At 40.7% G+C, this 27,254-nt stretch overlaps 1 protein-coding gene across 10 annotated transcripts in view; it reads left to right on the plus strand.

The window, feature by feature from the left end:
• The window catches only part of LDB2 (LIM domain binding 2), a 378,927-nt gene that overhangs the window by 222,301 nt on the left and 129,372 nt on the right, over nucleotides 1-27,254 (plus strand). For all 10 annotated transcript variants that reach the window (XM_064151379.1, XM_064151375.1, XM_064151377.1 and 7 more), the window contains one exon: nucleotides 17,359-17,461. In XM_064151379.1, the coding sequence (XP_064007449.1) occupies nucleotides 17,359-17,461 (103 nt within the window). The remainder of the gene's footprint in view (nucleotides 1-17,358; nucleotides 17,462-27,254) is intronic.

Here is a 27,254-nt window from a genome sequence, read left to right on the forward strand (position 1 = left end):
TATTTTAAGCTTATTTATTTAAGACTTGGCAGACTCCTAGTCAGAAGGGGATAACCCTGGCCCTAGTGATAAGTTTTAACAACTGCATGTTTATGCACTGGTAGGTATCAGGAGGTCAGTCATAAAACCCTGTCAGTTTGTATTACTTCTCTGTTGATTTTTTATCAAAGCATGAAGGAAGGGGAGTTACCAGCTTTCTCTTCCTACCAGTCATGAATTGGATAAAAATAAGCAGAATTTTTTTTCTTATATTGGTGCAAAATGCTGCCCCGTTGAGAACTGGAGAGAAAAAAAATTCCTTGTATTTATTCTGTCACCGAAGCAGAAATACTGCTTTCTCTAGGTGAACGATGTGGAAATAACAGAGGACATGCTGCTTCTGAGCCTCTTTAAAAACTCATTGGCAGTTCTCTCAGGCACTTGTCATATCTAGTGCTGAATTCTGATCAGGTCTCCCCAAAGCCAGCCTGTTTGGATATTAATGAACTGTTAATTTTTAAGTCATGTGCAACAGGGAATAGTGAAACTTGCATCGTCTTTAATGTGTTCAGGTCACTTTCTTTTGATACTAACACTCAAATCAAAGAAGATGAATGAGAAAAGATAATATCAAAGATGATCACAGTTTCTTCTGCTCCAAATGAGAAATTTGCACTCTGCTTAACACTCTGCCTTCGAGTGAGCTTCCAGTTACCTGATATTGGTAGCCATGAGAACGAACATATGCAATTAAAACAGACAAGCCACTCAGAGATCCTACCCAAAGCATAATCAAGCTCTGAAGGATCTTGCAATTGGCTTAAATATTGAAGAAGAAAAAGAGTTTAGAATTCCCTTTATTCTCTTGCTCATGTTTAAATGCATTTTGTCACACTCAAGCTTCTCTCTGCAACCATGGTTACCACCAGGATAGGCTCCTCTTCTTTAAAAAAAAAGAACACAGGTTACTCTCTGTCTGGAGGACCTGAGAGCTTTGATTTCAAGATAATTTTTTGATAGGACAAACTACACAGTGCACAGTCTATAGCAGAAGAATAGAGGACCTAGCTGTTCTAAGCTTGTAGCAAGGAAATACATACTAAAGACTGACAATGTAAAATATTAAGCTATAAAATCTATCTGCTTGCCCCAGCGCTACACCGTGTAGAACAGACACTGCTACATCTCACCTGAGGTAGAACCTGTAGATGGGGAAGATATCCAGAATGATTTTGATCATTAGCTGAGTGAGAAATAATACCTTTTTTTTTTTTTTTTTTTAGCACTGACAAAAAAATGTATCATTTCCTTGGAGGTATTTATAGTAGCAGTAGTCAAAGTGAACGACTGTACACCTGCTTCTCTTTATTTCACCATCAAGAAAGTTACTCTTTGCTTTTTTCCTCTCTCAAAATCCAACAGATGGCCACCTTGGAAGAACAAAAGTACTTGATTCAGTCTAAGAAGTACACCTGTCAGGCGGACATTTTCTAGGAGTGAAAAAGAACTGTAGTCTTTCAGTAGAAAACATCAGTTCTTAGGCCCATGGTTGCTTCCTACATTATCACCTTTTCACCTTGCATTATTCCTGACTGCTCTGCTTATTATCATAGGGACACTGTGGAACATCATTTCTCCTTATATGTTTGCAAGACACTGCTGCCATTCTGATAAGTTTGATATTTCTTATTCATTTTTGTGAGACTCATCCTGCAGGCTGTAGAGGACACTTCTGTTTTCAGATCCCATCCTGCCCACTAGGTTCAGTTGGTATATATCAGCTGACAACCCCTAGGATCATGTGCCTGTAGCACACTGTATAGTACAGTTGGAAATAAAAAGTAGCTCTGTAGATTCTAGACCATTTCCCCTGAGTAGTGTGCTAGCACCTCCTTGGCTGCTACTAATGAGTGCTTGGAACACTGTCACAGGGATGAGGAGAATACTGACCGGGTAATCCTGTCTGTGGTCCCTTAAGATCAAGGTGCATGAGTATATTCAGGGAGAGAGGAGAAAGCTGCTTTGATTCTGTACTGCAGGCACACGGAGGCTTTAGGACACGAGGGTCTGCAATTGTCAGCTATACTGAGGAGTGTTGAATCAAGTCACAAGGAAGTCAGCCCAGATCTGACCCCTACCAGATGTTGAGCCTTACTGAACTAGAAATCTCACAGGAGTCTGAACAAGGAGCTGCTTGCTTAATACAAAGAATATTTGATTTTCAGTACACTCCTTTGTCCTTGCCAATATGCCGCAAGATACATGGTGGGCTCTGTGCTGACCTGGCAGTTTCTGATGGGCCCCTTGCAGCTTTCAGACCTCACATGTTGTGGAGGTTATAAAAAGTTCATGTTCATGCTAGAGTGCCTCAGCCCAGAGATAGTGTAATATATTGTGAGGCAGATAGAATCATAGAATCAACCGGGTTGGAAGAGATCTGCAAGATTATTCAGTCCAACCTAGCACCCAGCCCTGTCCAGTCAACTAGACCATGGCACTGAGTACCTCATCCAGGCTTTTCTTGAACACCTTCAGAGACAGTGACTCCACCACCTCCCTGGGCAGCCCATTCCAATGGTAAATCAGTCTCTCTGTGAAGAACTTCCTCCTAACATCCAGCCTATACCTCCCTTGGCACAATTTGAGACTGTGTCCCCTTGTTCTGTTGCTGGTTGTCTGGCAGAAGAGACCAACCCCCACCTGTCTACAGCCTCCCTTCAGGTAGTTGTAGATCAGCTACCTGATCTAGGTGACACTACTGCAGAAGCTAAGAGTATCAACAAAAAGTGAGTGCGTGCTTGTCTGTATCAGTGCCTCTGCTTGTAGGAAAACCTGAGAAAGCGAGAGGGAGAAATAATTTGTTCCAGAACAGAGAGGTGATCCTTTATTGTGGCATGCAGAAATCAGGTATGAAAGTCATGCTGATTGTGGAGGAATTCCTTTGGAGAAGGTGAACCTTAAGATGTTTGAATAATCAGCACCTGAACCTTCCATCCCCAGAAGAGAATCTGTGATATTTTGCTACAGTCTTTGTTTGAGGACCCAGAGAGAGATTCAGCTATGATCAATTTTGTAGGCTATGATTAAACATAGTGCACAGAAATATGATAACATCTCACAGAGGTTGTCACTGCATTGTAGAATCCAAGCTGCTTGGTGTGGAGCCATATATTCTAGGCTGAGCACTACATAAGCTTCTCTCAGTCTAAGAAGACATTAGCACTGAATCTTTTCTGATTTTCTGTCTCACTCTCAGATGACAGACAGCTCCTCTGGCAGTTACATGTTCCCAGAAATGGGACCATGTCGTTTCTTGGCTTTGTCAAGAAAAACCCTTCTCAGGCTTTTTAGTAGTCTGAAAAAAAACTTCAAGAAGAGCTCTGGGTTTGCAGCACTCTTGAGGAGCACATAGTACATGGAGGGGGGGGAGGGGGGGGGTGAATAGAATAACAGAGTCGTCACCTATTTTAGTTAGAAATACATGGCTCTAGCAAAATAAACAAACAACCCCAAGTCCCACGCTATACACTTTTGTTAATACATGAGGATTTATTTACATATTTGAAGATGCCTTAGCAGTGCATTCCTATACACAGCTTCTTTAACTTCTTTCACTCTCCTCCGCAGTGCTTCTCTGCATGATTCACCATGTAGTGAAAAAAATGTTTTCTTTCTTAAAATAGTTTTCTCTGTGTCTGAGCTTTCTCCTAGACTTCATTTTCTCAATGGCTATATCAACACTGGTGTTTTTTGTTTGGGCTGCAGATGTGCACCATGTCTTTAGATCTTAAAGAAGGTTGGAAGGGAGGGAACTTCTTTTCCCGAGGCTTTGCTTGCTCTTGTCAGAAGATACTTTCACCTGGAAAGCAGTGAGAGTGAAAATTTACCTCATAGGTGTAACTTGCTCAGCTCACAGACTAATGTGAAAGCTTAGAATCGGAAGGCAAATGATTTTCATGATGGATCTTGTTGGTTGGCTTGAACACACAGAGAAAGTCCACAGTTTCTAAGCAAATCTGCAAACTTTCAATAAGCAAGTTTTCCAAATTGTCATGTGCATGCAGTCCTTTATTTTTTTTGTACTGCTGTATGTCATACAACTTATACAGACATCTTGAAAGCATTGGGAAATAGGGAAGGCCAAATACTGTCTCTTGAAAGGTAAGAAATCTCAAGTGAATCAGTTTTACTGCTGATATAACAGATCCACAGTATCTGAAGCAATAGCAGGCTACTGCTGTGATGAAAAGATGTTTAAAATTTCATTAGATGTTTATGGACCCAAAGGTGAGGCCCCAGTGGATTATCATATACAACATACAGATATTATTTTAAAGAAAAAGGGCTGAACACCGACCTGTTGTGATCTTTCAGCTAGATCATAACAGGTCTCAGCTGCAAGGATGACCTTAGCGGGTGATTTTCCTGACATGTGTAGTTCACACTTGGCCTTGCTGACTTTGTTTAAATTTAGATTTATACATTTTTCATGTATAAGCAGTAGGGTGGCTAGTAAGTAGACATTTTTAGTAAATAATTGCTCATGTTGCTGCTAGTTGACTGACAGCAAATGAAATCCTATAAGGATTTTTATATGTTTTGGTGGTAGTGATACAGCTAAGTGGCCACTTGGTAGGTGAGAGCTTTGTTTGTCTAGGGTTTTAGCATAATCATTAAATCACAGCTTTCTCTAATTGCTTCAGCCTCAGCCAAACTCAGTTGGATGGGATTCTGTAGCAAATGGAATTCTGTCACATTCAATATCAGTGTTTGCTTTATTAAATAGCATTTCTCTAGGGACCTGCATAGACTTTTGGAGTTTTTAATTTGTTACAGTATGTAATAGCTGGCTTCTGTGAAGGAATTGTTCACCAAAACGCATTCTGATTATTACTACTGGTGCCTTTTTACTTTAAATGAGGTTGACAAGATAAGATATGCCATTTAGAAGAATGCTGTACTTACTTTGCTCGGTGCAGACTGAGTTGTGAAAGTGAGCACTTCTTGGCATGCATAAATTCTCCTGTTTCTTTTGAAGTGAAAATCTAAAGTTAATAATTAAAACAAACACACAAAACCACTCGTCACAACCTCTGAGTTTCCCAAGGTGTGCTTTAGTCTCTCAACGTTTCTTCTGGTAACTTTCAGCACAGAAACTAAATATCCTTTGATTTAGCAATCTCAGTACCCCTGTCAGTGATCTGTTACTGTTATAAATAGTTATACAATATTATAGCAGCAGTAACAGTAAAAGTTTTGGTTCTGAGTAGTTTTCGTCATTGTAAGACATCTCCATTTGAATCAGTTTTTTAATTAGTAAATGCAAATGTCAGTTAAAAAGGTTCACTGCCTTGTACTTCTCACCATCAAAACTTGTAAGCCACATATATGGAGAAACTGAGACTGTCTTAAGCACAATCTCTCTTTGTTGGAGCATGGAGCAACCTAAATTCCTCATTACTGTTCTTTCATTAATCACTTGCTGTCACTTGCTTGTTAGTGAGAATCAGATGCTTGAGAAGGACAGTGCCACATGATGGAAACAGGGAGCAACGTAGTCATCTGATGGTAGCAGAATAATACATGAGAAATGTCAACATTTGATATATGCGGTCCAGACCCAGGATTTCCTTATAGTTCAGGTTTCTGAGAACGTAGAAAGACATGTATGAACAACTCTGCCTCTAGTTTAATTGTATTTCTACAAGAGTTTTGTACCCAAATAGAGGGCGAGATAAAACACAGGATTTGAGGTCCTTTATTGGCAACTATGGCTAGCCAGGGAGTGAAGTTAGGAAACCAGGCAAATAATCACATCTTCTTCATTTAAAACATTTCATACTGGCAGAGATCTTTAACCAGTGCTCCAACTTCTGTCTGCCACTCGGAGCTTTTTATATGAAACAGCAGGAACCTGGCAGCCTGGAGATCTTTGAGCACTGTGAGAAAAAAACTTGAACATCGTTTGTAGGTTTTCCTGCCAAGACTGTAAAAACATAGACAAAGTAGATACGGTTGTTTCACCCAGCTTCTCACTTATGTTTGTCCCTCACTCTGTAAGCTTTCAAAACCTCAACCAGTTTTCTTCCTCATTTTTAAATTCTTGAGAGGTTCACAGAATAGGATTTATCTTGCCTACCTTTATCCCTGTAAAAGTTACACTACTAGACTGAACTATTCTCTAGGCTCCCTCTACAGTCAGTGAAGAGACAGATATCTCCAGAAGGCTTTTTATCTCATATGAATTTAGACAACTGTCTTGGGGTGAAATGAATCCCAGCCCTGTTGTCACCCTCCAGCTTTGATTCAGCAAATGTAACAAGCGCCATTTCTATGCTGGGATTTGGAGCCTTGCACAGAACATTCCAACATCTGATTGCCACAGAATTTAATGGAAAATTAATGCATAATCCTTTTAATTAGCTTTGAAAATCTCAGCTTTAATGTTTGATTAATTCTGAATGCACATGTGTTTGTATATCAAATATTACAAGCAATAAATGTAGCTGTATTATTTTCATAAACCTGAACATCTGACAGCTACAGTTGATTAGTGCCCCAAATGGCTGATAGGGATGATGCTAATTATGCTGTGGTGTTGAAAACTGGACCAAATAAGGAGAGGCTAAAATGTGAACTTAATAATACCTCGGTCCTACCTTTTTTTTTCTTGTCTGTGTCTTAAGCAGAGTTTAGATTCTGAAGGACACGTTTAGCACAGATAATATTTGTGGATAGAGTAAGGCTGCCTGTTCACAAAAAGGGCTGTGATTACTAATGCCTAAGTACTGAATGTATACAGGAATTAACTTGAAATGCACTTTTGTTATACTAAATAAGTAATCCTTTAAAAATACTACAAAAGGAAGGCTTCTGAGATGAGCTGAATGAAACCTGTGAATGAACTGCTAAGGGACACAATTTGCAGGTGACTATATGTTTTTGATTAAATTATTTGTTCATTCCCACAGTGGGTTGGTTTTTTGTTTTGTTTTGTTTTTTATTAGAGAATATGCACTGTTTATGTAGCAAAGTATTTTTTTTTTCATTAGTAACATAAAATGAAGAACTTGGTTTTGTGCTTTACCATTGCTTCTTACCAGATTTTCTGTAATGCTTACTTCTCTGCAATACCTGGAATTATACAGAGCTGCTACAGTTTCTTTGGGTGGTACCAGAACACCCAAAACCACACTAATATTGCTGAGCACTTAAATGCAGCCATCAATGTATAATTCAACGTGGAGATAAGCTCATAAGTAGTAACAAAAGGGAGTGGTTTCTTAAATACTTTGTCTTTTTCTTTTTCTGACTAGTTATTGCTAAATTAAGCTTTTGTGCATGAGATTATCTGTTCTCTAAAGGAGACGGGACATAGCATACACTAGGTCTTTCCCACTTCATGTTTTGTGAGGCAGGGGATGTGCAAGTGTTATCAACTCATATAATACATGTTTATGACAAAATCAACTCTTCATTGCTGCATTACTTAGCCTTCTCACCACTTGATGCCTCTCCAGGAGGCTGGAACATAGGTAGAAGTGTGTTTTGTCTTATTTGAATTTCCCTTCCCTATCTGGGCCATTCCACTTGCACTAGAATAAAGCAAAAGAGATAAAAGCAGTATGTTTTCTTAACTAAGCTGAAAAGCGCTTTCTTGCCTCTCAAAATACAGTCTCTTAGGTCATAGTTTGACTCGTAGTTTTTCAGTAACAGGGACCTCTGAAGGTCACCGCTTTGTGTTTGGCTTTAATATATGGGGTACTCTCGTGAGACTTCAATGAGAAAAGAGGTAGTGAGGGCCCAGTGTGAAATAGAGGAGTCAAGGACTGTCTTCATTGTGTTCCCACTGTAGTATTTAAACATTATCAGTAATGATTTTACTTTCACGGTAATAAATGATAAAGGCATTTGTGTTATCAACATTTTAGAGTCATGAGAGTTGATGCAGTTGAGTAGATAGACCCAGAGAGACTCTTTTACTAATATGGCTGGGAATATGAGGTTTTTTTCTGTGCCCTAGTGAGATGGGATGTGTGATGCTCTATATTCACTGATGGCAATACTAGTTATTGCCTCTTCATTGAAATGGATAGCACAGTAGCTTCCATTTACTCATATAGGTGGAAGCAAACAAGGTAAAAAAGAAACCAGGTCAAAATGTCAGAATAAAATAAGAACATTCATGTGACCGACAGTAGTACAATAGATAATAGACACACTTAATATTCCATCTCTGTAAACCATTCTCTAAGGCTGAGGCTGTAGAGTATTCTGTGACAGAATAGAGAGGTGTAACTATGGTCCTTTTTTGATAAACACAAAAGTCAAGTCTGTGATTTGTCTGCAGTGATCATGGATGGAGAATACTACTAAGGAAATCATTACTGTTCCCAGCCAGCTGGAGATATCCTTATGCCCATTTTTCAATAGGGCTCAAATTTAAAACAACTTTGATCATGGATTTAGCATGTAGTATACACACCACTTCCAAACGGATTCTAGGCTATAGGTGAAAGTGTCTATTTCTGTTAACAACTGCACATGATTTAGCTGTTAATGCCCAGATTTCTTGTTAACACAGCCAAAATATAGCTCTTATCCATACAGACCAAGTGCAATCATATCCCATATACTTGAAAAGGACAAAAAAGCATCTTCTGGTAGTTACTGATAATATTGCTATGAAATATCAAGCATGATGCCACAGTGATTATGAGGAATTGGCAATGGAATATATCTTGAGCTCAGCTTCGTTGCTTTTTCCCCCCCTCCCTCCCCTTTCTTTCTTCTAGCAATTCTTGTGCACAAGTTCCAGGAGTGGAAATAATGAATTCAAATTAAAGAAGTAGGTGAAATGACACGTTTCATAAATTAACCCTTTCTGCTCTGTACTGCTTACAGTGCAGTATTAAACTCTGCAATCTGTCTGTTTGTTGCAGGTGAAGAGTGAGAGCGAATGTTTAAGGATTCTTTTCTGTTTTGTCCAAAAGCTGCAGTAAAATTTGCACACTGACAACTAATAGTTTTGCAGCCAAACATCCTTCTTTGTTTATTAAACTAAACCACACAGCTCTGTCTTCTCCTTTACCAATAGTTTAAGTTAGAAAATCTCCATAATTTTAAGGGCTCCAGTTTTAAAAGGACATCCAACTTGCAGCATCCAACATCTAGCATCTGTGTAGATGGAAAAATAGTGTGGCTTAGATGTAATTGAATACATGAATTTTAATCATAGAGTCATGGAATGATTTGGGTTGGAAGAGACCTTCAATAGTCGTCTAAGCCAACCCTTCCCACAGTGACCAGGGACATCTTTAACTAAATGAGTTTGCTCAGATTCATGTCCAAACTGACCTGGAATGTTTCCAGACATGAGGTTTCTACCACGTCTCTAGGTTTCGACCACGTCTCTGGGTTTCTAATCTGGGCCAGTGCTTCACCACTGTCCTTGTAAAAAACATTTTCCTTATATCTAGTCTAAATCTTAGTTTAACACCATTATTACCCCTTAACCTGTTGCAACAGGCAGTGCTCTGAAGATTGTCCCCCTCTTTCTTATGGGTTCCTTTACGTACTGAAAGACTGCAAAAGTCTCCCTGGACCCTTCTCTAGTCTGAACAACTCCAGCTTTCTCAGCCTTTCTTCACAGAATAGGTGTCTTAGCCCTCTGATCATTTTCTGTAGCTTTCCTCTGGATCTGCACCAGATTGTTTTTGTGGCTCTCCTCTAGTCCCTCTTGTGCTGAGGATTCCAGTTTTGAATGTTTATAGAGTAATCTTTCTATTTGCCAACCTAACAAACAGTTGCCACAAGTCTAACAATAGATCTCCAGGCATATGTTAGTGGCCAAGTAACAAGGAAGAAGTCAAATATCCTTTTAAATATAAGAATATTTCTCTTCCTTGTATCAGTGTCAGCATGTACCTCTGGTATAGCTACCTGATGTGGATGTGCTGCTTAAGAATTTCAGTGATGCTGTCTCAAAGCAGTGACTACACAGGTGAGGTGTATGGCCAGGATCATTACACCACCATTGTTTTGCCATAGTGATGCTGATTCCCACATCCCCCGGTTCACAGTACATCAAGAAAATGACATGAATCTATTTGCATATTTTGCTAAGCCTTTCTTTGTTTTTGTGTTGTTTGCTTCTTCCTTTTGTATCTTGATAACAAAACAATTGTTTGAACTTTACAGCTTTCAGTGCAGAAAACGAGCTGTTACACTGCTTCCCCCCACCTCCCTGTGTTTTGTTGTAGCGGTTTGTATGCAATCAGAGTAGAGTCCTTGAGATACAAGAAACTTCCAGTGCATCTGAAAGAGTAGGTTCTCTCATTATGGAATTCCATGGGTTTCTTCAAGCTACTCCAGATATATGTGAGAGGCAGAGATCTTGCCCCCATTTTGCATCCAAGTCTGTCTGAGGCTCTGGGGATTTGTTACATGACTATATTCTGCCTTTGCAATAAACCAGAAACTTGGTGCTTTTTCTTTACTGTACAAACAAAGATAAGTTCCAAAGTGGAATGTAAACAATAATTTAATTAATTATTAAGTAAGCTGAAGAAACTGATATGTTTTGGGCATTGAGCAGAGTTTTGGCAAGGAGTTGCGAGTATATAATGGAACAGAAAACTACTTCTGACCAAAGCCAAGTCTTAAAATCTTTCTGCCAGTTTTAACTACACATTGTATGAGAGATGGCATCCAGCCACACTAGTAAGTGAAATAAAAGCAAGCAACACCATTACAACTGTGAATATGTGTGAAATAACAAATGGAAGGAATAGAATTGGGCATTCCCAGCAGAGGAGGGGAGCTTGAGGTTCTCTTAAGATTCCACTAGCCTGAATAGAATAGAGTAGAATCAACTAGGTTGGAAGAGACCTCCAAGATCATCCAGTCCAACCTATCCCCCAGCCCTATCCAGTCAACTAGATCATGCCACTATGTGCCTCATCCAGTCTTTTCTTGAACACCTCCAGGGATGGCGACTCCACCACCTCCCTGGGCAGCCCATTCCAATGCCAATCACTCTCTCTGGGAAGAACTTCCTCCTAACATCCAGCCTATACCTATCCCAGCACAACTTGAGACTGTGTCCCCTTGTTCTGTTGCTGAGTGCCTGGCAGAAGAGACTGACACCCACCTGGCTACAATGCCCCTTCAGGTAGTTGTAGACAACAATGAGGTCACCCCTGAGCCTCCTCTTCTCCATGCTGTATACCTCCAGTTCTCTCAGCCTCTCCTTGTAGGGTTTGTGTTCCAAGCCTCTCACCAGCTTCGTTGCCCTTCTCTGGACACATTCCACTACCTCAACATCTCTCTTGAATTGAGTAGCCCAGAACTGGACTCAAGGTGTGGCCTGACCAGTGCCAAATGCAGGGGAACAATAACCTCCCTTGTCCGACTGGACACACCATTCCTGATACAGGCCAGGATGCCATTGGCTCTCCTGGCCACCTGGGCACACTGCTGGCTCATGTTCAGCCTACCATCTACCAGTACTCTGAGGTCACTTTCTTCCTGGCTGCTCTCCAGCCACTCAGTCCCCAGCCTGTAGCGCTGCTTGGGGTTGTTGTGGCCAAAGTGTAGAACCCTGCACTTAGCCTTGTTAAATCTCATCCCTTTGGCCTCTGCCCACCCATCCAGCCTGTCAAGGTCCCTCTGCAGGGCTCTCCTACCGTCCAACAGATTGACTCCTGCTCCTAGCTTAGTGTCATCTACAAACTTACTGATGCTGGACTCAATCCTCTCATCCAGATCATCAGTTCCGATATTGAACAGGCCCGAGTCCATCACTGATCCCTGGGGGACACCACTAGTGACTGGTTGCCAACTGGATGTGGCACCGTTCACCACCACTCTGTAGGCCTGGCTTTCCAGCCAGTTCTTGACCCATTTCAGAGTGAATCTGTCCAAGCCACGAGCTGCCAGCTTTGCCAGGAGCTTGTTGTGGCAGATGGTGTCAAAAGCTTTGTGGAAGTCCAGGTAGGCTATGTCCACAGCCTGCCCCACATTCACCACTTAGGCTGGGGACTGAGTGGCTGGAGAGCAGCCAGGAGGAAAGGGACCTGGGGGTACTGATAGACAGTAAGCTGAAGATGAGCCAGCAGTGTGCCCAGGTGGCCAAGAGAGCCAATGGCATCCTGGCCTGCATCAGGAACAGTGTGGCCAGTAGGTCAAGGGAGGTTATTCTTCCCCTGTACTCAGCACTGGTCAGACCACACCTTGAGTACTGTGTCCAGTTCTGGGCCCCTCAATTCAAGAAGGATGTTGAGGTGCTGGAACATGTCCAGAGAAGGGCAACAAAGCTGGTAAGGGGCCTGGAACACAAATCCTATGAGGAGAGGTTGAGGGAGCTGGGCCTGTTTAGCCTGGAGAAGAGGAGGCTCAGGGGTGATCTTATTACTGTCTACAACTACCAGAAGGGGCATTGTAGCCAGGTGGGGGTGGCCTCTTCTCCCAGGTAACCAGCAATAGAACAAGGGGACACAGTCTCAAGTTGTGCCAGGGTAGGTATAGGCTGGATATTAGGAAGAAGTTCTTCACAGAGAGAGTGATTTCCCATTGGAATGGGCTGCCCAGGGAGGTGGTGGAGGCACCGTCCCTGGGGGTCTTCAAGAAAAGACTGGATGAGGCACTTAGTGCCATGGTCTAGTTGATTGGTTAGGGCTGGGTGCTAGGTTGGACTGGATGATCTTGGAGGTCTCTTCCAACCTGGTTGATTCTATGATTCTACCAGGCAGGTAACCTGATCTCTACCAGGCAAGTAACCTGATCATAAAAGGTCTTGTCTTGTGAGTTTCATAATTTGTAATGGCTGTGCAACTTTTACAGGTGTATTTAATGGCAAAATCTTATCTTGAACTTCATTTTAAAAGCTTAAGTGTAGTTTGATTTGCTGGGAAGAGGAGGAGAGGAATACCATTCTGTCCTTGGAGAGACAGCCGTTTCCTCATGCAGCATTAACTTGAAAGAATATGAGAATTGCGTCTGCTGCCAACAGGATTGTGGATGTATAGAGTTCTGAAAATAATAAGTGCCAATAGGGAAGGGCTGCAGGTGTCAGAAGAAAAATGTAAGGTCCCAAGGGCACTGTCTCTTATTCTTGCCTTGTCCCATACCAAGCCCTGTAGGTTGATGTTTAAAACTCAGTTCTTCCTTGAAAAGTGATTATGTGTAATAAAAAAGTTCCCATTTCTGAGCAGATGTGTTTTCTGTATCTATTCAGAATCACACTTATTTGTTTCTGTAACTTTAATATACTGTCTACACCTGTTACATGTGTGCAGCCCTAAGCAATATGAGGGAGAAACAAAAATCCTCTTCTCGTAGGGCATGAGGTGTGAAGCTGCTGTGATGAGGCATCTCTGCCCAAGAGTCACAGGCATCTGCTCCTCTTGGGAACATTGTAGCTATGCTCTGTGGTTTCTTCCCCTCTGCTAAATGCTACCCTAGAAGTCTGTAACAGAGGCTTAAACCACTTAACCCCAAATGGCAGCAAACAGAGCTGGTTATTGCTTCTTCTGTCCTTGCTAGCCACTGAGGACAAGTGATTGCTTTTCTCTATAGCAGTCTTTTCATGTTGCTGGAGACTGTCAGCATGTTCCATGTGAGCTGCTTCTGTCTTGTACTAAACACAGCTAGGTCCTTCTATCTTGCTTCCTAAGAGTCTTTTGGAGTTGAATTGTTTGTTTGCTTGTGTTTTTAACTCAGTGATTCCTCTTGTTGTCAGCTAAATTCTTTAGAGAGTGAGTGGCCCAGAACGTGGCCACAACACTCTAGAAACAAATGGACTATTCCAGTTGAGGTTTTTCCAGAGATGTGTTTCCTGAAATGAAAGGGAATTATATATGAGACATTACCCTTATTTTCAAGAGCAACAGATTGCTGCTGTATCTGCTTTATGATCTGGATCACTTTCTACAGTTCTGCTTAGCCAGTTATTCCCCATTTTGTATTTGTGCTTTTGTCACTTCACTTTATTGAATTTCATCTTCATTTCAGGTAATTCCTGCAATCTATCAAAATAATTTTGAATTCCAATTCAGACCTGCAAGGTATCTGCATCCTCCTCTCAATAATGGTCTCATGTGCTGACTTCTTATGTGAACTCCATTCTGCCTTCCAAGTCATTAAACAAATGAAGGAAAAAAGAAAAGAAAAGGAATCTGGAGAAACAGCCATAGGCTCAGTTGGCCATATATTCTAGTTGCAAGATCTATTTTGGTTCAGCTGTCACCATCATAGGCAAGTAAAAAAGCCTCATTTGGCCTGCAGAATCTTAATCACATAAGTGTGTAAGGTGTAAAGAAGAGCCCAGCTTGACTCTAAGATCACACAGTGAACATGTGGGACTATTAGATGGAGGGGAAAAAGAACATCATTGTACTTAAAAACTGATTACATTTGCCAAAGAAATCAGAGTCAGGAAAAAAATATTGAAACCCTAGGATTCCATTTACTTGGAGACCCTATTCAGAGTTGAGCCATGCTTCAAATTACAAATAATACCAGGGGTGGAGGGGATCAGAGGGAACAATGACAGTTGTGGCAGAAGACGTTTTGCTGCTTCAGAAGCTGGCTGCAGCAGCATAGCATCTTCACTTCTGATCCAGCTTGTTGCCTATCTCTGCCCTCTTCTCTCCTTTGACCCAATCTTTAAGTTTATTTTAAAACAAAATATTCCTAAAGTATTAATATATATTTTATGTTATGTTTAGGTCATTATTTCAATGTTTAAGCATGTGAGTGCACTACGTGAAAGGGAGGTTGCCATGGTAATTTCTCATTATTGTTGAATAGAAAAATAATTACTCTGGCAAAATCCCCTGTAACCTGTCAGAGCATAAGTTAAAGATGCCTGGGGGCAGCCTTGCATTCACCATCCCCTTTTGGAGAGGAAAAGGGGGTGATTTCTTTTTTAATTTTTTTTAATAACTGGATCCTCTTTCAGCTTGGCCAGTGGACACCTCATTTGGTTTTGTTTGCCATTTGGCCGTCAGAGTGCTTGGGCACACCTGTGACAAGGGTGGACCAGATAATTAGTCAGCAGAGCCTATCCAAGCTTGGCAGAGGATTTATACATTCTACTAAGGTTTGGACTGGGGTTTTTTTGGTGTTTTGTTTTGATTTTTTTTTGGGGGGGGAGGGAGTAAGGTGTTAGATTTTCTGATTTTCCTTCTTCCTGGCATCAAATATGCTAAAGGGTGAGATAAAGACCTTGGACGGTATTCAAACTGTGACAGAGTCTGGATATTTCATCTATCCAGGAAGGGAATCCACAGTAATTCTGTCTCCACATTTCCCTTGCCTTCAGACTTCTTGGAAGCAAGGACAAATGCAAATATGTGTGGTTTTGAGGTGAGGCCCTGTGCTTTCCCAGTTCTTCACTTTCCTCTGTGCATTTGCATCCTCACTGTGTGATGCTTCCCTTTTGCCTCCCATATCATTGCACACTGCACGAGTAGCTCTAGTGATACACAACTCCTGAGTTAAGAGGAGCTGCAAAGGCAGCGTGTGACATTGCTTCAGGCCATCCCTCCCCTCTTCCTTCTCTCTGACAAATATGTCTGAAAGATCCTAGCTAACCTCTACTGCAGCCTCTTCTTTGGCAAATGGCCAGTATGCAGAGATGTGTGGCTGGAAACTGCTTGCTGAATTTCTGTTGAACACCTATATGTGTGTGTGTGTATGTGTGTGTGTATATATATATATGCACAGATATATACCTCTCCTGTACTTACTGTTGTGGCTACTTGGCTAGTTCATGCATGTTTGTAAGTGGAAACACTTGTCAGGTTTATGCCAGCAAAGAGGAAAGAGCAGCAGCTTTCTGTGACAAGAGATTTCTAAGATATAGGAAGAGTTTTGATACCTCTGTGTAGACTCAATTTTGAGCAAGTATCACAAGGCCATGCTGCTCATTGCCCTGCTGCTGCTATGTGACATAAGCCTTGGTAAGGAAGGTGAGTTACAGGCTGTGACCTAGATGAGAAATCTCCTTGGGGTCTCTGGCAGAAGCTGGCATGCTAAAGCTTGTCCATATCATTTCTTCATTGGATGCCTGGCAAAAACCAAAGTAAAGTTGTGAGACAGCACAGAGACCCTGCTCAGCAGTTTGGAGTGAAATCCAGTAGTAATGCTTTCAGGAAAAAAAAACAAGAACAGAACTAGACAGTTCTCTGCCTGTGTAGATATGATGGATATGATAGATGCATGCTTTGTCTTAAATCAGCATTTTATCTCAGTTTTTTTGCTGTGGAGGTAACAAATGTTTTCTGGTGTAGTTACACATTGCTCAGGCATTAAGAGGTACTCAGTGCTCACTACACTGAATGAGCCTGGTCTTGCACACTGAGAATGCACCTGCTGTAAGCAGGATAGAATGGCTCCGAGGAGTGTGACTGGGGCATCTTCAGAAGTGTATTTCCAGCTTTGTTGCTGATCCTGTGCACTGCAAGTGACATAAATCTCAGGAGCAGAAGAGACCACACGAAATGTTTTGAATCATTAAAAAAAAACACAAACATAGCTTGTAGCTGGAATCTGTTGTTGCCTGACTGCTGTGAAAACCTTTGTAAGCAGGGCCACTTGCACAGGTGCTAAACACTGAGGTTTGGCTGCTCGTTGTTGGTCACTCAGGTCTGAAAATTCCTGGTCGAATTAGCAGTGCTAACACAGCACCTGTAGTGGTGTATTGGTATATGCTTTACACTGTGCATTATATTAATAACGACTGAAAGTGTAAGTATACACAGGTCATCTTAAAAATACCCTTTTCACTTCATGTATCAGACTGAAAAGTAAAGATTTCTTGCAACAATTACATTTAAGTAACTAGCTGGTATTTAATTAAGCTGCAGTAGCATTGTATTTTTATTAAATGCATTGAAGTGGAATGGCTATTACATTTAGTTTCTAAATAACTTTCTTGTCAGCTCATGCTGATAATCGGGTTATGTAGCATTATAGAATTAACTACTGAGGGGTTTTTTTTTTCATTATTAGGACCAAGCATTTGAGATACACAGCCCAGAAAAAAAGGGAGAAAGTTATAATCAGTTTATTTGCAGATAATTTATAAAACCACTTTTAACATTTGAAGGAAAACATGCATTTATGAGAATGAAAGTTTTCATGTGCTTGATAAAGTAGAATGCAGCTTATTGTATAATAAACTAAACACTGTAGCTTTTTTCATGAATTAGAACTAGAATTTCACCTACAAAAATTAGTTTAAAATGTTGTATAGAGGTCAAAGCCATAGGTGGAGAAGCACAAACTATGTGTGGTCCTGTCAGATTCCCTTAACAAAAGCTGAGCATATTTTCATTTTGCCTCCTCTTAAGTGAATGATCTGTTGCTTCCTAGGATAGTGACAACCTCTGGTGGGATGCCTTTGCAACTGAATTTTTTGAAGATGATGCAACCTTAACCCTTTCATTTTGTTTGGAAGATGGACCAAAGCGATACAGTAAGAGATATATTTTTTTGTTCTAATTTTAAACCTGAGTTTCTAAACACAGTTTATGTGCAAGAGACAGATGCAACGCTGGTAATGATAAAGTCACTTGTTTGCCCTCAGTGACCATGAAGTTCCAATAAGAAATTGCATAGGTTGAGAATCCATTTTTGGTGGAATTCCTCTGAAGTTTACTGTGTGAAAATGAATTATTTCCTAGTGGAGTAGGACAAATAATGATAACACTTGGATTTTAAAAATTAGTTTGCTTTGGCTGTGCTTACACTTTTTGCTAGCTTGGTTTCCACAAAAAATGGAGTCGTGTGGGCAAACCTGTTCACAGAAAGGGAACTGTGTAACATATTTCTGTATAGCTGCTGGAGAGGCTTCCAGGTTTAAACAGGGATCAGAAAAAAAAATTCCAAAAGCTATAGCCTTGCTGATATATTATTCCATCAGCAGTGTGCTGTTTCTACACATTAAAGGCCTGCCTTAGATCTTGCCTGAGTAGCAGTGGAAGTCTTAAATGCTCTCAATCAAGCACTAAATGAAAGCTTGAAAGAACATGAAGTAGTGGATGATCTGATGGCATTGGTGTCCATACCCCACAAACACCTGGCAGGAGAAAGGGGTAAAATTAATTGAAGAAATTGCTTGAAGTGAGTGGTTCTCTCAGTTGTAGCACCTGAGGAGCAGAGAGATGAGTAAACACTGAAAAACTGCACTGCCAGTTGTTCCACCTGCGTTGGAGTGACCTCTGCTTCATGGTCATGCCTGTGCTCTCTGCTCAATGTTCGAATTCTTGTGTCATTCTCCTTTCTCACGAGTGACTGATGGTCAGCGTATCACTCACACACTTCTAATTCCTTTTATCAATTATCTCAGGTATTTATTTGACAAGTGTTACCTTCTCCTGGAATAAAAAATAACAGCCACTTTGAACACATGTTCTGGGATTAGTGTTGACAGAATTACAGTTTCTTGCCTTTCAAAGCAAGTGATAACTCTGTAAAGGTCCTCAAATTACAGCCTATAGCAACACTGGTAACAGCTGATCTGTCCTGATTAGGTTGAGTCAACTTGTCAGGTATCAGATTTGCTAGTGCTGTTATCAGTCCAGAAGGCACAGATACATCAGCAAAACGCAATTAATGTCCAGTTAGATCAGAGGAAGTTGTGTTTCTGGAAGACAGTGCTGCATATGAAAGAATTTGTCAAAGAGTAAAATCCTCCTGTTGTCACAAATGCTTGATAATGGTTGTGCTGTCTGGGACAGGGACAGTTTGGTACAGGGCAATGCAGTGACTCAGCCTTGTTGCTGATAAAGAGATTGAAAGATCACCTCACTATAGGCACGTTTCTGAAAGTGGCCAGTACAGAGAATTTTTCCTCTAGTTTTGATTTCTGACTTCTGTGCAAACTTGTTACTTTAGGTGGTGTTGTTCTCAGCATCTAGAATTAAAGCTCAGCATTTAGGGCTCTTTCTCTTCATTCACATTTCCTTTCATTCATTAGTGAATATTTATGTAATTCTGACCTACTGTATTAGTGATTCTTTCTCACACAAGAAGTGTTTCTGTTTAGCCATACTCCAAAGAACTTGAGCTGTTCTAGTCTAGGGCTTCCACTGACATCTGAGTAGGCTTTGAGAACCAGCTGGGGTGGGGAGGTAAGGGGGCCGTGGCAGGATGTTCATGTCTATGTCTGGGGACACCTCTGGTGTTGCTTGAGGAGGGTGTAGAGTGGAGGTTGTGTGTTTGTATCCAAAAATGTGTCCAAGAAATGAGAACAGAGCAGTCTGCTCTCCTTTGAGAGCCAATATTTGTAGAAAATAGCTCCACCAGGTCCTCACTGAGCACAGATGCTTAATCGAGGTCTCTATTTTGTCTGCCCAAGCTGCATGCCTGCTCAGTAACAGCTGTGGAGGGGCTTGGCATCTCCCAAAGACCACAGTGTCACCCAGTAGCTTTATTTCCAGTAACCAGTGAAGTTGCTGGACAGTGGGCTGGGACTCCTGTTGGGTGAACCAGGGTATGCTAAGTTGTGGAAGTGCCAAGTGTGGACCTTTGGTATAGCTGAAACAAAAGTGTCTGCTCTTCATCAGTACTGTCCCCAGCAAGATGCCTGCCTCCTTGCCCAGCTGCATGCCCTTTAGTATGTAGTGGGCATTAAGAACATTGGAGCTGGCTGAAGGGGAAGAGCAAAGACAAATTGTTTGTTCTTATTCTTGCAGACGCAAATGGTAAGGGAGTGAACTACAATTAGGCTCCAGTAAAGAAAAAGCAAGCATTCTCAGTTCTTTACAGAGCTGAAAATGATTAAAGATGCTAACTTCTTGCCTTTGCTGCAGGATTCAGCTCAGAATTGCCTACTTTTGTCTTGCTTCAGCCTCTGAGGGATTTGCTTAGAGCTCTGACATCAGTCGTGGCTGCCACCTCATTTTCTTTCCTTTTGTCAATAATTTCCCTCCTCTGGCAACTAAAACATTCTCTTCTAGAGCAAACAAATTCCAGAAAAAAATATTGGTGGGGAGTGAAAGGACAAATAGTATTTCATTGTCCATGGCCACAATTTTTCTCTGGAGCATGGCAGTTCCCAGTCCTTTTGCCTCCCTGTTCTCAGGGACAATCCAGATCTTGGCTTAGGCTGCTGGAGCTGAGGAGCATGGTGCTTTGCCCATGTTCCTCCTTCAAAGCCTCTAAGAGCATTGTGGAAGGCATATTTGCTTCTGCTCCTTGACTCCAGTCCCTGAACCTCTCTAGGCCTTCTTTTCCATGCTTGCTTTAAACTTTCCTTCACTTGGGTTTCCTACTGGAGCCTTTTCCCCAGCTGGCTCTCTCTGCCCTCTTCTTTTTACTTTGACAGCGCAATCCCAATGTGAATGTTCAGAGCACATGGATCAGGCCTGTAAATCATCATTTGTGTAATCATCACAAGGTTTTAAAAACCATGCTACTTTTATTTGTCTCCAGTTTCTTTTACCCTTTAACGTAAAATTCTGTCCAAGAACCTGTAAGGGTTGTAAGCACTTCTTTCCCCCCCTCTTTTCTTAGAAAACTAAGCTACTTATTTAACTTCATGGCCCCAAATTGAAGCTTTCCTCCAAATAACTTTAGCCTTGCCTCTCACATTGCTGTGTTTTACAGCACCCCTCTCTATACTGAGAAAAGCAATATTCAACCCTTTGCTACTATCAGTCTTGGGTCTGCAAGTTTTCTCTTTGACTATCAGCTTTGAGATTCTTTAGTCTTTAGGGAGAAGTGGATATGGATGAAAGTGTGGATTTTAAGTCACTGGGTTATGTTTACTTTACTTGGTACGAGACAGCACTATGTACTGATACTTCAGCTAGCTTTAAATGTGCCTGTATATCTGTACGGCACAGCATGTAAAGACTCTTACCTATGCCCTGGGAAGAGTAGAGGTCTGTTAGTTCAGTGATCCACTAGTGCTAATTAATTTGATTGCCAGGTTTGTTAGACCTAGACCAGTTATCTTTGCAAAACATTATTCTGCCTAGGATAGACATGCACTTGAAAGCCCAGATCAACTTTTCATGCAGAGATTCTGTGCCAAACTCAAAATCACTGCTGTGCACATCTTTGCAGGTCCCTTTGTCTTTCTTCAGTATTTTATTTCTGTAGAGGGGAGAACTTTACCTTCTGCAATTCTTCCTCCCTGGTACAGCATTCCAGAAAGAAGATACTATCATCTTTCAAACATCCATCGAAAATGTATGTTTTCTTCCTGCTTGCTTGTACCCCTCAGCTATCCTTTTGGTCTGCTATTATCTATGAACCCTACTCACGTTATTAAATTCCGTGTTGAAATTGAGTTTTAATGAGAAACACTACAGAACATAAAGATAGCTCTTACTGTAACAAAGGTGTAAATGATTGTGTGTTTTCTGTAGTCTGGCTTTTTGTCTTCAGTGAGATGGAGAGAAAGCTCACACATCCTAATGCCTAAAGACAGGGAAGGATTCCCAGACCCAAAGAGATGCTACCTGTTTTAAACTGCATTGAATTACATTAAACTGAAACTAAGAAGTAAAGCCATGAAATTCATTTTACAGTGAAAGCAAAAGGAAATTTGCTTGAATTTTTTATGCTCTGATTTATTGGGTCAAGAAGTAAATAGGATTTAAACAAAACCAAAAGGCAAATATGCCTAATGGAGTAGATTTTTTTTTTTCTCCTTGTTGTGGATAAAACATATTCGTTTCCTGTTAAGAGCCTTTTTTCCCTGTAAAAGAGTAAATACTAGACTCTGATCCATTGTTGCCCAGGTTCTTTGTTTCTTAGAGACAAAATATTTCCTGAGCAGATAAGAGAAACAAGTTTGATTGACAGCTCTTAGCAGAGTCTCATCAGCTGCTGTGCTGACAGCCTGGTGATGCGCACTGTGCTGATGTGGTAGGGGCTGACAGCTGATTGACAGCCCAAGACTGTGGAGACAGGAAAGATGAAGCATGCTCAGTAAGAATAATGTGCAGTGTTTATGCAGCACTGCAGAGAATAGGAGCTAGAAAGTTAACTGTTTCAGAGCGAAGTGACAGTGTGATACGTTATGGATGCAGTTCCACTGCACAGAAAATTAGAGCTTGCCTATATTTCTGTTTACCAAGTGCTTTCTCTTTATGGAGGAGCTATATACTGTGAGGAAGCAAAAGCAGGAGCTATCACATTTGTAGCAGGAAAAAACATGATGTGTGGTAGATATGATGGAGTCCTCAAAATGGGTTCATTTAAGCCTATAGATGTAGAATGCATTGAGAAATTCAGGCATTTTTTATGGGTTTCCATCAGCCACTTTTATATGGCATTGCATAATGTTACATGGCAGAAATTGCAGAAGGAACCAGTTGGGCTCTTTTGCTCTGTGTATGCCTAGAAAAATACAGTGATTTCAGTTTTATTGTTGCTCTGAATCTGTAGCTGATAATTGAATATGCATTTAGTGTTATAATTGCTGCTGCTGTTTGTGCTTGGAATGTACAATATAACTATACCATGCTTTGCATATTATGCACTTACTGTTCATTTTCTCTGGTGCATGAACCCTGCTTGATTTTTCATCATTTCTTCACTGCTTGACATTTGGTAACTGGAAAGTTAGAGGAAGAGTTGTTTTCTGGGCAATAGTTTCAGAGTGCAGTGAACTTTAGGCCAAAACACCAGCTACATGTGATTACCTAAGTTTCTTAATGTGCATATATTAGATTGGTGTTTCCTAGACCTGACTACAAATTATTTAGTGAACATACAGTGAGTGGGGTTCCACAAACTGATTCTACCCTCATCCCTGCTTTTAACCTGTGCAGTACAGGTTACTCTACAGCCCTTTGTTGGACAACTTCTGTGTGTGTTAATTGTGGAAAGCCATGTCCAGAGGGCATTTCTTACAAGCAGAGAGCACAGTTTGGGAATAAACAGCGAAAGCTCAGCACCTATTTTCCACTTGCTTACCTATTGCCAAAAAGATGTTTTTGAAAGGCTAGAATGCTATCATCACCCATGGTTTGTATACAACTCTTGTTTGGCCTCTCTCACATAACTCTTAGAGAGAAAATTAAATTTGCCAAGAGAAAAAGATTGTGGTATTTTCAGGAACATGCTCTTTCTTTATAATTTTCTTTCTTCTCTTGTCCAAAGAAATCCCAGTCATTAAACATGATTTGACCATTCAGGTAGAACACAGTAAATTGGCCTGGCTTAGTAAGTGAAACAGATTATTCTGAGTGACTGCCTGGTCTTCATCTTTATAGACCACTTTCTAGTTTTGATTTTTTATTCAAAGTTTCTTAGCAGTATGTTAGAATTTTATTTCAGAATATAAATGAAAGTTTCATTAAAATCAGGTTTAACAGGCCCACAAGTGCTTCTGGATCACCACTAGCACCTCCACCCCCCAAATAATGAATTCTAATTGATGATTCGTTCTTAAAATTAGTGTTTTAGGGGATTCTCAATCCATTCTACATATGCTCCATTAAAACTGTATAGGAATAATTTCTACTAAGAATATAAGCAATGAACTAGTAAGTCGAATGCGCTGCAAGTGTCTAAGTGTATTACTCCTATGCACTTCTCTGTCACCCACACTTGTGTTAAGCTCACCAAAAAAAAAAAGTGATTTGTTTGACAAGGCCTATTTTATATAACCCATGTTGACTGGCATTAATTACAGCCCTTTCATTTCAATCTTCATCAGTTAAATCCTGTATAATTTTGTTCACTATTTTGTCTGGATTGATATCAAGCAAGTGTATCATGTTATAATTGCCTGTCTATATAGTGTCCCTTCTTAAATATTAGCACAACAGTAGAGAAGACATTTTAATCCCCTCAGTAGATTGGGGTTTTTTTGTTGGGTTTTTTTGCTGTTGTTGTTGTTATTTTATAACATCACATCTAACCACACTGTGGGAACTACCTGAAAGGAGGCTGTAGTCGGGTGGGGGTTGGTCTCTTCTCCTGGGCAATCAGTGACAGAACAAGAGGACACAGACTTAAACTGTGCCAGGGCAGGTTTAGGCTGGATGTTAGGAAGAAGTTCTTGACAGAAAGAATGATTGGCATTGGAATGGGCTGCCCAGGGAGGTGGTGGAGTCACCATCCCTGGAGGTGTTTAAAAGGAGACTGGATGGGGCACTTGGTGCCATGGTTTAGTTAATCAGAAGGTGTTGGGTGATAGGTTGGACTCAATGATCTCAAAGGTCTTTTCCAACCTGGTTAATTCTGCAATTCAATTCATGGAGAAGTGTCCAGAAGAAACTCTTAGAACTGATAATTTTAAAACATTTACGCCCAACTGATATTATTTAAAATCTTTCTAAGCTATTGACAGACTGGGAAGCATCTTTCATCTCAAGATCAACATACGTTCCAATAGTAGAGCAGAAAAGGTTTTTACAGACTGATGTTAACAAATTTTCTGTTCTCAGCTTAAATTTTGAGGTCTTAAACTGAGGAAGTGTGGTCTGGATGACTGGGTAGTTTGGTGGATTTGGAACAGATTGAAGGAAAGAAATCACAGAGTTGTGGTTATCTAGTGGAGTCCCTCAGGACTCATTACTGGGACTAGTACTATTCAGTATATTCATCAGCAACCTGGATGAGGGCACAAAGTGCACTGTCAGCAGATTTGCTGATGACATCAAACTGAGAGGAGTGGCTAACATAGCTGAAGGCTGTGCTGCCATTCAGTGAGACTAGGACAGGCTGGAGAGTTGGGTGGGGAGAAAAGAAATGAACTACAGCAAGGACAGTTGTACAGTCTTCCATCTGGGAAAGAACAACCAGCATGGGTTGGGGGCTGATGTGCTGGAGAGCAGTAGCAGAGACCTAAGCAATACCATAAAACGCTAGAAACTTCGTGGCAGGGCATATTTTCATATCACTATCTCATTTCTAGACTAAAGAGGGATAATTAAGTATTTTTACCCACAAGCAGTATGAGCTATAGTACTTTGGAGCATACAAATTGCCTGAATGTATTAGAAATAGCTTTCCTTTTGCAGAACTCTGAATAACTAAACAGTGGACCATCAGGTTTCTTTTGTCCCCTTTTGAATCCTTAGATGCAGGTGAATCAGGGTATCAGTCCTGATGAATCTGGGCGTTTTGTGTATGTTCATGATAACTCCAGAGTAATTTGAAAATTGATTTTTCTGCATATGTGCCTAACAGTGCAGGCAGTGGTGTTGCAGCCCTCACAGCTCTAGGACACTAGCAGGAGCATCTTTCAGAAAGTTCAAATTAAAAAAAACAATGCTGCAAAATAAGACCTCTAGCCATAAATTCTATCTTGCAGACATGTACCCACATACAAATAGAACATAGTCAAATATGCAAATGTGCTTTTGTTACGGAGTGGAGTTTGTCTGGGTTTTGAGGAATGAAATGCGAGGCCGAAATTGAAAGAATTTAAAAGATTTAAATGGTCTTTTGAGCCACAATTCTGTCCAAATGAGGGCTTTGCAAGAGGGCTTTGTAACCCTCCACCACAGCATTCTAAGACTGCATTTGTTTTATTACACAGAAGCACACTCTTGTGTGTGCGCCGTGCAAATAAAGCTTTAATAACACTTTTACACTGCATTTCAATAATGCAGTAGTGCTGTTCCACATGATGCACCTTATTTTTAAGCACAGGTATTTGCTATAGTGCAGTATTTTTCAATGGCTTAGGAGAATACAATATGCAACATCACTGAAAAATTATGGAATCTTTATAGAAATGTATTTAAACTGGGTCAGCTGCAGCACCATGACTAGTAGATATAGAGGCAAAAGCTGACTCTGGACAGTGAGATACTGTTTCCAATTTCATATTGGAAATTTCCTTGAATTAATGTAGTCATGAATTTTTTTTTTAGTCTGCTGTGTATGAGAAGGCTGAGATATTATACAGTGGCTATCGTTCTTTATCATATTGAATTCTGCACTCCAAATTACATTACCTTTGAAATGTTGCTGACATTTTGCTTTTCCACTGTTCTGATCCATACGGGTTTTATACCACAGTATTTTAAGTTCATTCTGGTGCATGTAGCGGTGTAAGCAGTACCTTGCATTCCTTGTTTCTTCTCTCCTTGTTTTCTCAAAGAGGGTTCCGTGGATTACTTTGTTTAGAATTTTTCAAGACAAATGCAGCCAATATATAGATACTATTAAAGGTTTACATCAGAGAGGACAGTTTATATGAACATGTATTTGATTTGGAACAGAATGATTGAGGTCTGTGATACTGCTTTTACTTGGTGAGCTTCAAATTAATCTTCTTCTGAACTGCTGGGAATGTCCTGTCTCATGAAGGACATTGCTTGGTGCCCAGCTCTGCCTGCACAAGAAGAGGCCCAGTATTCTAAGGCTGCTTTTTTTTGGAGGATCTTGGCTCCAAGTCACTGACAGTAAGTGTTGGTACCTTGATTTTATATTGTATAGGAAAGCCAAGAGAAGAACAGACTAGTTCTGATGCACTAGAGATGGCTTGTACTGCAGGTCATGCGGTTACTTGCAACCTTGTGGATCACGTGTAGGTCTCATAGCTGTCACCCACCCTAGGCATGTGGATCATCATTCACTGGTTGAGAAAAGTTTATTGTTCAAGGGCACTATCACGTGCAGCTTGGCACTGGACAAGAGCTTAGATGATGTCCCTTGCATAGCTCAACTCTAGAATTAGGTGCCTGCTTCTATGAGCACTCTCCTTCAGCCAAAGGGGCTTGTGCCCTCATTGCTCTGCTCCTTCGTTGTCAGTGTTTTGTACCACTCAGCTTGAAAGAACTGCTTTTCATCCGTGTGACCCAGGATAATCCTTGAAGTTTAACATTTTGGATATAGTGAAGGAATGTGTTCTGAGAAGCACTGGTGAGCAGTTATCTGTTCAGCATCAGCTTTTGAGTCAACATAATCTGTGCAGTTTGCTGGATGCCTGAAAGTAGATGTTGACCATTTTGTTACATCTTTTAAAAATCCATTACTGCTTCCATCTCCATTTGGCTATGAAAAAGGTTTCTATATACAATTGTATCTAGTCCAGAAATATTAGAATACTGTGTAATTCAATTTTATTTTTGTCTTTAATGTCTGGACTTGAATTAATAGGGCATTACTTTTCATCCTGATATCAATCTTGTTGCTTTCATTCAGATCCAAATTCCTTTGTAGCACATGATTTAATTCACTAAAATGAAGGACAATGAAACCCTGGTCCAGGGAGCATTAAATGAACATATTTTTGGTGATATCTGAGATAGCAGCAGCCTTCTGCATAACTGTTTGTATTTCCCTCCTCTCTT

The sequence above is a fragment of the Pogoniulus pusillus genome, chromosome 11 (genome assembly GCF_015220805.1).
Source record: "Pogoniulus pusillus isolate bPogPus1 chromosome 11, bPogPus1.pri, whole genome shotgun sequence".
In the NCBI taxonomy this organism is placed as follows: domain Eukaryota; kingdom Metazoa; phylum Chordata; class Aves; order Piciformes; family Lybiidae; genus Pogoniulus; species Pogoniulus pusillus.